The following is a 17,099-nucleotide window of genomic DNA, read 5'->3' as shown; positions in this document are numbered from 1 at the left end:
TACAAATCTCTTATGTAAAGTCCATCTGACAATGCTGATGTGGGAGGGTGGCTGCACTGCTCCTCCAGAGATACAGTGGAAGAGTGAGTGGAGTAACCCTAAGCCCTTGTACACACGGTCGGAGAATCTGTCGGAATGAGTCTTATCGGACCGTGTCGTCAGATAATGCGACTGTGTGTGGTATGCATCGGACTGATTCCGTCCGAATCTCCGTCCGACCCAATTTTCCAACATGTTGGAAATATTTCCCGACCAACTGGGCCGGACGGACCTAATCCGATCATGTGTAGAGAATTTTCATCGGACCAAGTGCCACGCATGCTCAGATCAAATTCCTACATCAAAGCTATTGGCTACTAGCCTGAATGTAGTCCCATCGTAACGAAATTACGTCATCACATTCTGAAAGATCGGATTTTTCGCCAACTTGGCCCGACCGTGTGTATGCAACAGCTTCGGACACAATCCGTCGGACTAAATCCGATGGGCAAAATCCGACGGATTTGGTTGGCAAAATCTCCGACCGTGTGTACAGGGGCTAAGACAGTAAATGTATTCACAAGGTGAAAATAAACTAAATTAAAAAAACAACCATCACATCTAAGGACTGTTAAGCTGCAATATATGAACTCTTTGTTCTTCAGTTTAAGGTTTATCATGAAAGGATATTTCGTTATGGTTTGGAATTTGTGTTTTCTGTGCAATATTAAGGTATACTGGGAATTCCCATACCGATGGCACCTGTGGGCATGTGCATGGTTCTTTTATTAATTTATGGTGTCCACAAATTATTATTATTATTATTATGAGTCCACAAATAAATTTCATGATACGCATAATACAGGTCCTTCTCAAAAAATTTGCATATTGTGATAAAGTTCGTTATTTTCTCTAATACTGATAAACATTAGACTTTCATATATTTTAGATTCATTACACACAACTGAAGTAGTTCAAGCCTTTTCTTGTTTTAATATTGATGATTTTGGCATACAGCTCATGAAAACCCAAAATTCCTATCTCAAAAAATTAGCATATCATGAAAAGGTTCTCTAAACAAGCTATTAACCTAATCATCTGAATCAACTAATTAACTCTAAACACCTGCAAAAGATTCCTGAGGCTTTTAAAAACTCCCAGCCTGGTTCATTACTCAAAACCGCAATCATGGGTAAGACTGCCGACCTGACTGCTGTCCAGAAGGCCATCATTGACACCCTCAAGCAAGAGGGTAAGACACAGAAAGAAATATTCTGAACGAATAGGCTGTTCCCAGAGTGCTGTATCAAGGCACCTCAGTGGGAAGTCTGTGGGAAGGAAAAAGTGTGGCAGAAAACGCTGCACAACGAGAAGAGGTGACCGGACCCTGAAGAAGATTGTGGAGAAGGACCGATTCCAGACCTTGGAGGACCTGCGGAAGCAGTGGACTGAGTCTGGAGTAGAAACATCCAGAGCCACCGTGAACAGGCGTGTGCAGGAAATGGGCTACAGGTGCCGCATTCCCCAGGTCAAGCCACTTTTGAACCAGAAACAGCGGCAGAAGCGCCTGACCTGGGCTACAGAGAAGCAGCACTGGACTGTTGCTCAGTGGTCCAAAGTACTTTTTTCGGATGAAAGAAAATTTTGCATGTCATTCGGAAATCAAGGTGCCAGAGTCTGGAGGAAGACTGGGGAGAGGGAAATGCCAAAATGCCTGAGGTCCAGTGTCAAGTACCCACAGTCAGTGATGGTCTGGGGTGCCATGTCAGCTGCTGGTGTTGGTCCTCTGTGTTTTATCAAGGGCAGGGTCAATGCAGCTAGCTATCAGGAGATTTTGGAGCACTTCATGCTTCCATCTGCTGAAAACCGTTATGGAGATGAAGATATCATTTTTCAGCACGACCTGGCACCTGCTCACAGTGCCAAAACCACTGGTAAATGGTTTACTGACCACCATGGTATTACTGTGCTCAATTGGCCTGCCAACTCTCCTGACCTGAACCCCATAGAGAATCTGTGGGATATTGGGAAGAGAAAGTTGAGAGACGCAAGACCCAACACTCTGGATGAGCTTAAGGCCGCTATCGAAGCATCCTGGGCCTCCATAACACCTCAGCAGTGCCACAGGCTGGTTGCCTCCATGCCACGCCGCATTGAAGCAGTCATTTCTGCAAAAGGATTCCCGACCAAGTATTGAGTGCATAACTGAACATAATTATTTGAAGGTTGACTTTTTTTGTATGAAAAACACTTTTCTTTTATTGGTCGGATGAAATATGCTAATTTTTTGAGATAGGATTTTTGGGTTTTCAGGAGCTGTATGCCAAAATCATCAATATTAAAACAAGAAAAGGCTTGAACTACTTCAGTTGTGTGTAATGAATCTAAAATATATGAAAGTCTAATGTTTATCAGTACATTACAGAAAATAATGAACTTTATCACAATATGCTAATTTTTTGAGAAGGACCTGTATATGTGGAAAATTACTAAATGTTAGAACCCTGAAACAATATCCATTCTTCTGTTAAACCTTCTATTCTCTGTCCCTCCATCCATAGGGAGTCATGGTGATCGTCCTCGTCTTCCTGGCCTTCTGCCTCTCTGCTGTGGATGGCCAGTTCCCAAGAGTCTGCTCTACGGAAGCCGCCTTTCACACCAAGACTTGCTGTCCACTTTGGAAGGACAGAAGCCCGTGTGGTTCTTTGTCAGGCCGAGGAAGATGTAGAAACTGGTCGAATTTATACAGAAATAAGATTCCTCTGAATAGTGACGATCGTCTAGACTGGCCAAGGTACTACTATGAAAATACGTGTGAGTGCCACGGAAACTACAGCGGCTTTGACTGCGGAGACTGTAAATTTGGCCACCATGGAGAGAAATGTGACCGGAAAAAGTTGGTGGTGCGGAGGGAGCTCCGGGAACTGACCTTCCTAGAGCAGAAAAGATTATTCAGTTACTTGGCTCTGGCAAAGACCACCAAATGCCGTGACTTTGTTGTCCTGAGCACCGGAGACCGCTTCCACCAGGAGACTTACCGCTTCGTAGATGCCTCTCTCTATGATGTGTTTGCATGGATGCATTATTATTCCATGAAACCTATCCTTGTAAATGGTACATTTAACCCTAATAAAAACTTTGCCCATCAAGGACCAGTATTCCCAGGGTGGCATCGCCTAAATCTCCTCTTCCTGGAGAGACAAATTCAGCTGATGACGGGAGATGAAGATTTCGCTATTCCGTACTATGACTGGCGGGGGGAGAAGAACTGCTCCATCTGTACAGATGAACTGCTGGGCACCAATGATGCTCAGGCTGTGCTGAGTCCATATTCCCACTTCTCTTTCTGGAAGGTAAGTCATATCTACAAGTTCCATCTTCAACTTTATGACCCTCCAAGGTACGTTGGCCCAATGATCCCCTGGGCCAAAATATATATTTCATCTTTAGCAATTCAACTTTTGGCTATTATTAGCTACAGGAAAACCATCCAGTCTTTTTATAAAAACTATCATTGCTTTTGCCATTACTAGTTGAGGTTGTAGAGCATTCCACAGCATAAACAGTTACTGTAAAGAACACCTTCCTAATCTGAAAATCTTCTTTCATAAAAAAAACCTTCCTTATCTGATGGGAAACTCTTCTTTCAAAGAGAACCCTTCCTAATCTGATGGGTAACTCTTCTTTCAAAGAGAACCCTTCCTAATCTGATGGGTAACTCTTCTTTCGAAGAGAACCCTTCCTAATCTGATGGGTAACTCTTCTTTCGAAGAGAACCCTTCCTAATCTGATGGGAAACTCTTCTTTCAAGGAGAACCCTTCCTAATCTGATGGGTAACTCTTCTTTCAAAGAGAACCCTTCCTAATCTGATGGGAAACTCTTCTTTCAAGGAGAACCCTTCCTAATCTGATGGGTAACTCTTCTTTCGAAGAGAGCCCTTCCTAATCTGATGGGTAACTCTTCTTTCGAAGAGAACCCTTCCTAATCTGATGGGAAACTCTTCTTTCAAAGAGAACCCTTCCTAATCTGATGGGAAACTCTTCTTTCAAAGAGAACCCTTCCTAATCTGATGGGTAACTCTTCTTTCAAAGAGAACCCTTCCTAATCTGATGGGAAACTCTTCTTTCAAAGAGAACCCTTCCTAATCTGATGGGAAACTCTTCTGTCATAGAGAACCCTTCCTAATCTAGCAGCCGGTAGGGTGCTCGGTAAAGTCTCTGCCACAGACTTGTGCATTACTGAGGGATGTAGACAAATTTAAAGAGCTATCATACGGTACCAGGTTCTCTCAGCCGATTCAGCGATACCATATGAGTGCAGATCTATGTAGTGTCCTTCAACTAAGCCTCTAGGCTCCTTCAGAGAAGCCAGCCTTGCGCACTGCCTTCTCCTGAAGAGTCCTCCCCTGGGGTTCTTTAGTTGCTGGGCCTCTCCCTTCAGATGAGACGGCACCGGACCACCCTTGGATCAATAGGCCTCAAAATCCACTCGGGCCTGTCCCTGCAGTTGCGTTGCCTCGGGCCAGCCAGCCCCGAGACTCGAAATGCATGGTTCCGCACACCAGGCCAGGAGGGCCATGGGGCTTGGTCAGGAGGACCATCAGAACCGAACAGACAGAAAATAATCTCCGGAACCCCAAAGCACTCCCACTGGGCTGGTTCTGAGAGAACAGTGGCATTCAATACACCCAGCTTAACTGTGTTCTTACTCTTGCCGGCGGTGACAGCGACACCTGCGGCCAAGGGGAACCCAGTGCAAGCCAGCTGGACTGGTAATGAAACCAGAAATTTAGAGAATAGTCCTGAAACCCAACTGCGGTTTCAGGCAAATTAACTTTGAAAAAAAACCATAGCGTTTGTTTTTCCACATTCCAGAATTTTGGTCGTCTTTTCAGCTGCCACTTGGCATTGATTGTTGCTGCTTTAGTTATTGCTTGTCAGCATTTCCAGATCCTTCCCAATCTCTATGGCCCCTACTGTAAATAAATTCATTGTGTACGGTAATTTCCTCGGCCTAGAGGCACCGCCTTACATCAGCTTTACATTATATCAATGTAATATATCGCCATTCTGCAGATTTTAAATCAGAAAAATGTGTCAATGTTGCTATTAAAGTGGGGTGCCCCCTAAAAAAAAAAAAAAAAAATTAAAAGTCAGCAGCTACAGATACTGCAGCTGCTGACTTTTAATAATCGGACACTTACCTGTCCCAGGGTCCAGTGATGCGGGGGAACGAAGCCCTCCCCTCGTTCCCCGCTCCGCTCGCGGCGCCGTCATTCTTACTGTGGGCACCCGGCTGTGCCTTCACAGCCGGGCACCCGCTGCGCATGCGCGAGCGGCGCAGGGCGCCGTGATACGCCGCACAGTCATCTGGGACACGTGACAGGTCCCAGATGACTGTGCGAGGGGAAGTGATGTCACCAGCCCGGGCAATGAAGAAGGCAGACTACGAGGGACCCCTAGCAACAGGCATTTAGAGGTGAGTAATTTTTTTTTCCAATTATTTTTTTTATTTTTTTTAAAGAATTTTAAACTATTTTTTATTTTTTGGTGGCAACACCACTTTAATGTCATTCCCTAGAATGAAAATAAAGAGATTGAAGAGCAATGGCCCAGCACCGATTCCCGTGGTTCACCACTGCTAAGCTTTGCCAATTTACACCATGGCTGGGAAACAACTCACCATTGTCTTCTGTAACCAGCTTGTTACCCCGTTTACAAACATTATTCCCAATCACTTCATACAAAGCTTCTGCACTGACTATTCTGAGTATTGGTAGCTTTAGGAAAAAGACAAATATATTTCGATTGAATTCCCAACATCCAGGTTTAGACTTACCTTCTTATATAAAGTGGTGACATTAGAGGGTTAATCTTACCTATAACTAAGACTGCTTACAATAGTACAATATATTATAATACAATGCCGCCTATCAGTTCCCATCTGTGCCGCCTATCAGTGCCTACCCATGCCCACCTGTGCCGCCTACCCATGCCCACCTGTGCCACCTACCCATGCCCACCTGTGCCACCTACCCACGCCCACCAGTGCTGCCTACCCATGCCCACCTGTGCCGCCTAACCCATGCCCACCTGTGCCACCTATCCATGCCCATCCATGCCAATTTGTGCCACCTATCAGTGCCCATCTGTGTCGCCCATCAGTGCCACCCATCAGTGCCGCCTATCAGTGCCACATATCGGTGTCCATCAATGCCACCTCATCAGTGCCACTTCATTGGTGCCACCTCATCGGTGCCCATCAGTGCCGCCTTATCATTGCCCATCAGTGTAACCCCATCAGTGCCCATCAGTGAAGGAGAAAACGTACTTATTTACAAAGTTTTGAAACTGAAACAAAAAATAACTATTTTTTTTTCAAAATTTTCGGTATTTTTTTATTTGTTTAGCAAAAAATAAAAACTGCAGAGGTGATCAAATACCACCAAAAGAAAGCCCTATTTGTGGGAAAAAAATGATAAAAATTTTATTTGGGTACCGTGTAGCATGACCGCGCAATTGTCATTCAAAGTGCGACAGCGCTGAAAGCTCAAAATTGGTCTGGGCAGGAAGGTGTTTAAGTGCCCCCCCGGTATTGAAGTGGTTAACTTTGGCCGTGAGCCACATGGGTTTTATTTTTAGCCTTTTAAACGTATTGCCTGTGGGAATATACTTTGCAGTGAGATCACAAACCGTCTTTATGAAGAATTCCCATTTCTGTTCTGTGCCCATTGATGCCAATATTCCCTCCCAGTCTAAGCCCTTGTACACACGGTCTGAGATTCCGACAACCAAATCCGTCCGAAACTGTTGCATACACACGGGGTCGGACGAAGTTGTCGGAAAATCCGATCTTTCAGAACGTGATGACGTTATTTCATTACGATGGGACTACGTTCACGCTAGTAGCCAATAGCTTTGATGTAGGAATTTGATCTGAGCATGCGTGGCACTTTGTCCGATCGGAATTCTCGACACATGATCGGAGTATGTCCGATCGGATCATTTTGTCTGAAAATATTTCCGGCAAGTTGGAAAATTTGGTCCGACGGATATTCCGATGGAAACAGTCCGATGGAGACCACACACACAGTCGGAATATCCGACAAAACGTTCCGATCGGACACATTCCGACGGATTCTCCGACCGTGTGTACAAGGGAGAGCAGCCCTCATCCTTGGGAAATTTGCTCTCTTTAAATTAGGTGTTTTTATCTTTCCCGTATGTGATTTTTGCTTACAGCCAACATCAAATGAAATCATGTTATGGTCACTGCTACCCAGATGTTCCTTTATCTGAACATTAGTAATACGTTCTGCATGGTTTGAGATTACCAGGTCCAACAGAGCTTCATTCCTAGTTGGGGCCTCAATAAACTGGACCATAAAATTGTCCTGTAATAGGTTTACAAATTTTTGCCCTTTAACTGTCCCAGCAGTGCCGTTACCCCAGTCAATTCCTGGGTAGTTAAAATCCCCCATTATTATCCCTGTCCCAGCCCTTGCAGCCCTTTCCATCTGTGCAAGGAGCCGAGTCTCCACCTCCTCATTAACATTGGTATTTTGGGTATTTTGGTTTGTCTTGTCTCAAAATACTTTCAAATAATTGTCAGTTACCTGATTCCAGCAATTTTCCATTCTTAAATAATGGTACAATATCTTCTGCGGGACAATCTTGGGGGATCGTTCCAGGAGGGGCCCTGGGCAGAGGCCCCTTTTAAAACACACAGCCCAGGCACCATCATCCCTGTAGCCGTGCCAGAGTTACTCCTCCTCCCCAGCCATTCGATTGGCAGGTCACCGGGAAAGGGGAGAAAGGAGGTGTCAGATTGGCTGCATCAGCATCGCTGCCCCTGGAACCCACATAAGCAGAGGAGTCAGAATGGAAGGAAGGTGGTGGAAGGGGAAGGAAGGTGCCGGAAGCTCGCAGAGGAAGGCAGCCAGGAGTCAGAATGGAAGGAAGGTGGTGGAAGGGGAAGGAAGGTGCCGGAAGCTCGCAGAGGAAGGCAGCCAGGAGTCACAATGGAAGGAAGGTGGTGGAAGGGGAAGGAAGGTGCCGGAAGCTCGCAGAGGAAGGCAGCCAGGAGTCAGAATGGAAGGAAGGTGGTGGAAGGGGAAGGAAGGTGCCGGAAGCTCGCAGAGGAAGGCAGCCAGGAGTCAGAATGGAAGGAAGGTGGTGGAAGGGGAAGGAAGGTGCCGGAAGCTCGCAGAGGAAGGCAGCCAGGAGTCACAATGGAAGGAAGGTGGTGGAAGGGGAAGGAAGGTGCCGGAAGCTCGCAGAGGAAGGCAGCCAGGAGTCAGAATGGAAGGAAGGTGGTGGAAGGGGAAGGAAGGTGCCGGAAGCTCGCAGAGGAAGGCAGCCAGGAGTCAGAATGGAAGGAAGGTGGTGGAAGGGGAAGGAAGGTGCCGGAAGCTCGCAGAGGAAGGCAGCCAGGAGTCAGAATGGAAGGAAGGTGGTGGAAGGGGAAGGAAGGTGCCGGCAGCTCGCAGAGGAAGGCAGCCAGGAGTCAGAATGGAAGGAAGGTGGTGGAAGGGGAAGGAAGGTGCCGGCAGCTCGCAGAGGAAGGCAGCCAGGAGTCAGAATGGAAGGAAGGTGGTGGAAGGGGAAGGAAGGTGCCGGAAGCTTGCAGAAGAAGGCAGCCAGCTGGATCCCACTAGATACCATGGAGAGGTGCACACAAAGTGCAGGAGAGAGCTTGGAAGCAGCTTAGACTAGATGGAGGGGCAGCAGCTAAGCAGCCATAGGTGTACCAGTGACTGAGTCGGGTGAGAGAGATGCCAAGGGCCCACTTTGGTAAATGCCATTCCTAACTGGATTATACTTCAGGGTTCACCATGATCGTCTCTGTGGGACTGTTGCGTACGTGCTTTGTGAGCCTGACGAGTAGCGGAGGGCCTCTCGTACCACACCGGCTTGGGGGTTACTGAAGGTGAGACAGCAGCCACAGAAGCACGGTGACGTAGACGTGCCTGAGATCAGTCCTGTAGTCTGTATGGCTGGTTGTCCATGGATTGATGTACAGCCAAGGCAAGCAAGTGGTGGTTAGGCAGACCAGGGACGTGGCAGGCGGGGATTGCAGCTAGAGAAGGATCCAGATGCGGATTGCAGAGCAGAGCCGTGACAGGCTGGGTGAGCAGGTTCAGACCCAGGCTAGCCGGGTCGGTAATGTTCAGGCAGATAGAGCAGCAGGCAGAAGAGGAGTCCAAAAAACGAGACGGGGTCGGGGGATCAAGCAGACAACGTTAGTGAGAACAAGCTGGATCAAGATCAGAGGTCAGCACAGGTAACAGGTCAGAACACACAGAAGCTGCAAACCAAACAGCAATGAGTCTATGCAGGTGCTCAGCTGAAATAGCTCGCCTCACGTACGTGCGTACGCCGGTGCGCACGCGCAAGTGTGTACGCCAATGTGCTGGTGCGCATACACGTACGCCAAGAACCTCTACGTTTACTGAAGACCTGTCTTTCCTGACAGGGACTAAGGTGCAGGGCATAGATTTGATGATGAGTGACCTCAAGAACACTCTGGAACCCAAACAAATGGCTTCTTGGCATCAACCCAAAAGAGTGAAGGATATAAGGCTGAATGTGGGGGTGTCCATGGGTTTAGGAACATACTGTCCTTATGTATACTCCATGTCTATTGTATCTTCTTTCCTTTATTTGGTACTTTGAAGTTTGGAATAGGAAGTGCTTCTGAAATGAGAAATGTATGAGTAGCCCAAACTTTTCCTTTACGATGTTGTAGTTTTGGATAGACTAGGAACAGCATTGAAAACCAGGTCATGTTGTGCTGCGTGTGCACCATTGGGGAGATTTCCATTCACTTCTTGTCACACAGATACAACAGAAAGTTAGAGGAAATCTCCCAACGTCAGTGGAGTTCCTCTCTTGGACAGTTGTCCCCGAAAACAAATGTCCCCAACAGTAAATGTACCCTTACGTCTTGTTCTGGGGGCAACCTTCAAATCGTAGGTGACCTAATGATGTCTTCTCCAGTCATCGTAGTCACCAGACACATATAGAGAGATGAATCTCCTCAGTGGGGACACTTTCACGAAGAGTCTAACTTTTCCTCACTCTATTCAAAACTAAAAAATGCATTTTCCACACACGCACTTTGAATGAAATAAAGCACATTGACCTCAATAATATCTGCCATGTTTTCTGTATCTTATTTTTTTTTTATTGAAGGCTATATGCAGTGGCTTTGATTTCCCTGATGAATACTGTCCTTTGGCCGATGAAGAATATAAATTGGAAAGACTACACCGAAAACCGGGAACCACGCCCTACGCACCCAACCTGCCCACCTACGAGGATGTAGACAATGCGTTGAAACTGGAACAAATGGATACTCCTCCCTTTAATGAGACATCCAGGCACAGCTTCCGGAATTCCCTGGAAGGTATGGCCAATATCTCATGGGGTTATATATCGGGGAATTCCCTGGAAGGTATGGCCAATATCTCACGGGGTTATATATCGGGGAATTCCCTGGAAGGTATGGCCAATATCTCACGGGGTTATATATCGGGGAATTCCCTGGAAGGTATGGCCAATATCTCATGGGATTATATATCAGGGAATTCCCTGGAAGGTATGGCCAATATCTCACGGGGTTATATATCAGGGAATTCCCTGGAAGGTATGGCCAATATCTCACGGGGTTATATATCAGGGAATTCCCTGGAAGGTATGGCCAATATCTCATGGGGTTATATATCAGGGAATTCCCTGGAAGGTATGGGCAATATCTCATGGGGTTATATATCGGGGAATTCCCTGGAAGACATGGCCAATATCTCATAAGGTTATATATCGGGGAATTCCCTGGAAGGTATGGCCAATATCTCATAAGGTTATATATCGGGGAATTCCCTGGAAGGTATGGCCAATATCTCATGGCGTTATATATCGGGGAATTCCCTGGAAGGTATGGCCAATATCTCATGGGGTTATATATCAGGGAATTCCCTGGAAGGTATGGCCAATATCTCATGGCGTTATATATCGGGGAATTCCCTGGAAGGTATGGCCAATATCTCATGGGGTTATATATCGGGGAATTCCCTGGAAGGTATGGCCAATATCTCACAGGGTTATATATCAGGGAATTCCCTGGAAGGTATGGCCAATATCTCACAGGGTTATATATCAGGGAATTCCCTGGAAGGTATGGCCAATATCTCATGGGGTTATATATCAGGGAATTCCCTGGAAGGTATGGCCAATATCTCATGGGGTTATATATCAGGCCTCCACAGGATAATAAATAATGGTGATGGAAGCCGTGACATTTTAGTGGCCGGCAAAAGTGACCCTCCACCCAAATGGACCCATGAGAGCTCTATGGGAAGCCAGATGTACACAGACTCTAGTGTCTATCCGCCTACCCCCTATGTGTCATGCTTAGATCCAGAAAAGTGTTTTTTCCATTTTTTTTCCAGACCTGGATGGATTCCGAGATAGGGGGGTAAAAACACACAAGTCTATTTACATCAGTCTGTCCCTTGGGATGCGTGGAAAAACTGACGGGCAAACCTTATCAGAATACCCATCTGAAAGGAATCTTAAGCTGGCCATAGAGAAGTTTTTTTTTATTAGTATAGCCAGTGGGTTGAGCAAAAAAAAACCCCAACAGATTAACCCATCCACACATTTGATGTGTATAGGGTGATCCTCCCATTATGTTGTATTCTGACAATCAGTCCCATATTTGTGCACCAATGTTAGACCTTTAAGTGTGCTGCACCACAAATATTGGTACTATTTAATTACAAGCCACAAACATTTTGGTGTATGCCAATATATTGGCCCCATCCTTTTATCTATCCAACAGGGAGCAGGGGTTGGCGGAGTGATAGGTGGGGGGGGGGGGGGTGGCGCGGTTTCACATTTTTGCCCTGGGCACTGGATGACCTTGTTTTGGCATTATGTGCCAGTCTCTATCACCTCCCCCCCCCCCCCCCTGCCATTGTCAGCCAGCAGGAGGAGCAGCTGAGCACTCCTGTGCCCACTCTTCTCCTTCCACTACTGCTGGCTGATGGATCTCCCTCATCCGCCCCACTGGGGTCTGTGTGCCCTAGCTTCCCTGCTGTTGGAGTGGGCTGTGTGAAGTCCCCCTCGATCCAGCTCCCACTCTATTCTGGCAGCAGCTTCAGCCAATCAACAGAGAGGACTTGCTGCGCAGCCACTGAGGATCAAGGGATATGTAGTCCAAAAAAGGAGCACGGTGCACTGGAGACTATGAGCTGTGCAATTTATTATTCAGGATTCTCTGCATATAGGGGAGGGCAAATTACTGGAGAGCGAGAGGATAGGAGCTGAGGACTGTGACACTGATTGCTCTCCTGCCATGCTGGGACCAAAAACTGCAGAAACCCATTGCCATGTGTGCCTATAGTCAGGGAGAACCAGGGGAGAGTCTGAAAAGCTGGGACTGAGCTTTGTGGGAGACCTGATCATGAGGACCTAATAGTGAAGGCTGAGACTTCTGAGACAACTGACCACCAAGCATTGGGGACCTGGATTGTTGCCAGGAGTAGTGAGCCGAACTGCCCCAGTATATCCTTTGCTGTATACAGTTAATGCCAATAAAGACAGATTCTTACCTAAAAGCCCATCAGCCATTTATTGTGTACACAATTAAAGGGGCAGCTTCTCGTGCACCGCCTTATAGAAGGGCCCCAATTATAGCTAGCTAATACTGACAATTAGGCACCAGTTACTCTGCAGCCTTTCCCAGCTATGGATTTGTGATGTTTTTAAACCTAAATAACTTTGTAACAATGTAATTATGTAAGCTTAATTTGTTGAAACTCTAATGTCCTCTCAAGATACAATGTACTCACAGACGTTCCATCTATTTTTTTTTAGGGTTCTTATCACCAGATGGGGTGACACTGAAAAGAAGTATACACAACCTGGTCCACATATATCTGGGAGGCACCATGTCTCAGATCCCCATCTCCAGCAATGACCCCATCTTCATCCTACATCACAGCTTTATCGATAAGTAAGTAGTAGAAATGTCCAGGGGCCTGATATAAAGAAACTGCAATAAAAGTCATTTTCAGACATTTTCAGCCGCCCTGAACACGCTTCAATCGCAAAACTGACCGCAAGGTGGTAGCCGGCCCGGACTGAGACAAAAAAATAGGCTCAGGCATTTTAGACTGAGCAGCCAATTTTTCGATGGGTTGCGGTTGGTGACAGGATATTCACAGAATTGGTTCTCCACACTGTAATGTAAATCATTACAGTGCCCCTTTACATTACAGTGCCCCAAGCAATCATGCCCCCCCCTTTCCTCTCTAATCACAATGCACCCGTTTACTCTCTTCTTGCTGTGCATATCCCCAGCAACTCCCACCCCCTGCTCCCTTACATCACAATACACAGAGCCCCCCCTTACATCAGAGTCCGCAAGGCCCCCCCTTCGAGTCTGCAGAATTTCCACTTACACTGTAAGAGGGAGCTCTGTGGACTCTAATGTAGAGGGGAATACTGATTTAAGGGGGGGTCTCTGCTGTAAAGGGGAACCTTGATTTAAGGGGGGCTTTAGTGTAGGGGAGAATGCTGTGTACTCTCGTGTAAAGAGGAACTCTGCTCACCAAAGCTCCACTTTACTTCAGAATCCACAGAGCACCCCTTAACTCCTTTGCACTGGTGCCTCCTGGCCCTTTAAGGTATTTCTGATACCGGGAAGTGGGGCGGGTGGGATTACAAACAGCGATCAGGAGCTTTCTGTTAGCTGCCGGTAACTGTGCCGGGAGTGCAGTGTGGTACACAAATATACAGCCGCTCGGTGCCAAGGCCCACCCTCTGAGAGGCCACATATTTGTGTACTGTTGGCTTGAAGGGGTTAAATTAGTTTATACACTGGGGAGAGAGGGTGAGCTTACTCACCCCAGGGTGGAGGCTCAGGCACAGGCTCTCAGCCTTCCCGTCCACATATCCCCGGTAGACACAAGAGGAGAGGTGCGGGAGTAGGAGGTGGGGGAAACTGTCAGCGCTGGTTCTGAGGCTGAGCTGTGTGTGAGACACAGGGATGGATGCATAGCGGGAGGTGAGTAGCGGCCGGTGTCTGTGTTATCTCTGTGTGCAGCCCGGTCATCAACAGGCCACGGACCAGGCGGCCCTTGCCCACCTGCAAATGTCCGGCCTGCCCTATGGTCAGTCCGGGCCTGGGTGGTAGGATAGGGAAGAGGAGTATCACCGCTCCAGGAGGATCGTCTGATAGCAAGGCTCTTCACCCAGTCAAAGAAACCTTAGGTGCCAACAAAGCATGTAGTAATGGGAGGCTGACGCGTTTCGTACTAGACACAGTGCTTAGTCATAGCTATGAAAAACGTGTCAGTTTCCTGTTCTGCTATGACATGCTATTTTGGACTTTGTGTATTTTTTGAATAAAAGGCTTTTTTTTCGGAGTGCGGCTGTCCAGAACCACTTTTCATTCATTCCTGGGTGGTAGGATGCTTTTATCTGATGTTAGATTACAAGTGGAGGAAAGGGTCAAATTGTCATCTACTCTACTCTACTACAATCTTTAGGAGGACATTTGCTTTAAGGTTTGGTACACCCGATCTCCTTTCCTGAATCTCCTGAATGAATCTTCTCAGGGGCGTAACTATAGGGGGTGCAGCAGTCGCGACAGCAACCGGACCCTGTGATGCAGGGGGCCCATGCAGCCCACTCTACATATGGCCGGCAGCAGCATAGGCAGCTAGGGGTACCAGTGCACATGCACATGGGTGGGTGGAGGTGGAGGGTGACTAGCAGAGCTCCATGCTCAACTATCGCACTGGCTGCTCTTTAGTTGTGCATTCCCCGCATGACCTGTGTCCTCGGCCGGCTCCTCAGAGTACCCCTCTCCTGCTCCATGCATTGCCGCTCAGTCCGATGTCTGTTCTCCCCAGCCAGAGTCCCCACCCCCCCCCGAGTCCGGCCCACACTGCACTGCATACTTCTCCCGGGTAAACAAACTTCAAGCTCACAGATGCAGTGCAGCCCTATGAGAGCCCCCCGGGGGGCACTGCAGGCTTGTCTGCCAGCCCCCCTCCTCCCCCGTCATACACAGATGATGAAAGGTCTTTCTGGGAGATATGCTGATCACCCGTCCAGCACACTGGATGGAGCCCAGGCCAACATGGATGAGTGCGTGGCCTACAGCTTGGTCATGGTGAGTGAGAGGACCCCATCCCCCACACACCATTACATACCCCCTCCATCTCCCCCCTGGAGACAGGGACCCCTTCTCACGTGGGAACAGGGACCCCCACCTCCCCTGGGGACAGGGACCCCTTCTCATGTGGGGACAGGGACCCCCACCTCCCCTGGGGACAGGGACCCCTTCTCACCTGGGGGCAGTAACTTCATCTGCCCTGGAGAAAGGGACCTCATCTCTTCTGGGGACGGGGATCCCATCCTGCCTAGGGACAGTCCCCCAATGGGGAACCTAAAAATAAAAAATAGAATAATAAAAAAAAAACTACTGATGCCAGTGGTGGAACTACAGGGCTCACAAAGTTCATACCTGTGACCAAGCCCTGGAGTTCCACTGCCGGACTCGGAGGGAAGGGCCCTGGCTTGGGTTCAGGGGGGGCCCTTCATGGTTTCTTGCATCGGGGCCCTGAAGGTTCTAGTTACGCCACTGAATCTTCTCTTCCTCTATATGTGGAGTCCAGTGTTGGCTTTGTGGTCACTCCTCTCCAATGGTGGAAAAGTCCTTTGTAGATTCCGGGCAACCTGGAAATAAATGGTTTACAATTCAGTAAAAGTGTATTTCCCTGTAGACTATATCTGGTTCTGTAATAAAACTTGTGATATCTTCTGTGCAGGATCTTTGAAACGTGGATAACGAAGTACAACAAATCCCCTGATGACTTCCCCGAGAACAACGTGTTGGGCCAAGGGCCGAATGATTGCGCAACGCCATACTTCCCTTGTTACAAGAACAAAGACCTCATCCACAGCTCAACTAAGTTCGGCTATCGGTTTTCCTCGTTCCTCAGGAAGCCGCCCATGGGGCGCTGGAATTATCAATGAGCGGGAAGATTTTGTTCCATGTTGTACGCTTGTTTTATGTCATCTACCTCCGACTGTGCTGGAAATAAACTGATATATAATGTGTTACGTGAACTGTCCACCGAGACTCAGACGGGAACATCTCAACACCTACCCAACGGTGGAGCCTTCAGCAATCTTCTTCATCTCCATCTTCACCGTGGGGTGAAATGTCCATGACTTTCCTAGTATGAGGAACATTCTTCAAGTTCTCCAAGGAACCAACCAAGAACAGCAAGAGTGGACAGACGGACACTGGTCTGGGGTACCTGTCCATGGATTGCTGGTGGTCTGAAGACTCTAAGATGGACATCATTATTCTCAGATCAAAAAAAAAAAACCCCACAGTCCTCTTCTCTCTGAAATACAATCTCTGTACTTCTCTAACAGAATAAAAATACAAATGAATGTGTTGCAGAAGTTTATCATTTTACAGCAGATTGTATTCCTTTCATCCATTTCCGCTATGTGTGACATATCTTTAGAGTTATTCCTACCCTGTTTCCCCCGAAAAATAAGACCTAGCGTGATTGTCGGTGATGGCTGCCATATAAGCCCTACCCCCCAAATAAGCCCTAGTTAAAGCCCTTGTAGGTCTTATTTCCAAGGTAGGGCTTATTTGGGGGGTAGGGCTTATATTGCAGCCATCACCGATAATCACGCTAGGTCTTATTTTCGGGGAAACAGGGTATGCTGGTTCTCGGGGCCTTCATAACATTTCCTTCATACTGTCATTAGGACCAGAATACCGCGCCTGCATGGAAGACTTGGATGATGTGGGATAAGCCTAACCCGTAAAATAACATAAATTAAACATGACGTAAGGGGGACACGATCCCCTTAATGCAGTTATGTATTCATTGTGTACAAAATATTCATTAAAAAATGAATTTGAATGCAACCTGTGTAAATATCTAAATGTGGCGAGGTATCCACCTCTTATATTTATCTGTATAATAACCCAAAGCTGGGGGGTGGGAGAGTCACCAAGATGGAGCAGGGGGGAGGAGCTGATCGGTGGCTTCTACTCCATCACCGTCAGGGCCGGCGGT

At 47.4% G+C, this 17,099-nt stretch overlaps 1 protein-coding gene across 1 annotated transcript in view; it reads left to right on the top strand.

Annotated features, from left to right (window-relative positions):
* Nucleotides 1–16,455, top strand: part of LOC143997843 (tyrosinase-like) — a 34,006-nt gene extending 17,551 nt beyond the window's left edge. The window contains exons 2-5 of the mRNA XM_077493668.1: nucleotides 2,541–3,332; nucleotides 10,174–10,387; nucleotides 12,859–12,997; nucleotides 15,822–16,455. Coding sequence (XP_077349794.1) covers nucleotides 2,541–3,332; nucleotides 10,174–10,387; nucleotides 12,859–12,997; nucleotides 15,822–16,029 — 1,353 coding nt within the window. The 3' untranslated portion in view covers nucleotides 16,030–16,455. The remainder of the gene's footprint in view (nucleotides 1–2,540; nucleotides 3,333–10,173; nucleotides 10,388–12,858; nucleotides 12,998–15,821) is intronic.
* Nucleotides 16,456–17,099: the final 644 nt, after the last annotated feature.

Source organism: Lithobates pipiens, unplaced genomic scaffold, assembly GCF_037356315.1.
Source record: "Lithobates pipiens isolate NorthernLeopardFrog02 unplaced genomic scaffold, aLitPip1_a1.2 Scaffold_19, whole genome shotgun sequence".
NCBI lineage: Eukaryota > Metazoa > Chordata > Amphibia > Anura > Ranidae > Lithobates > Lithobates pipiens.
This window is presented reverse-complemented; position numbering and strand designations above follow the sequence as displayed.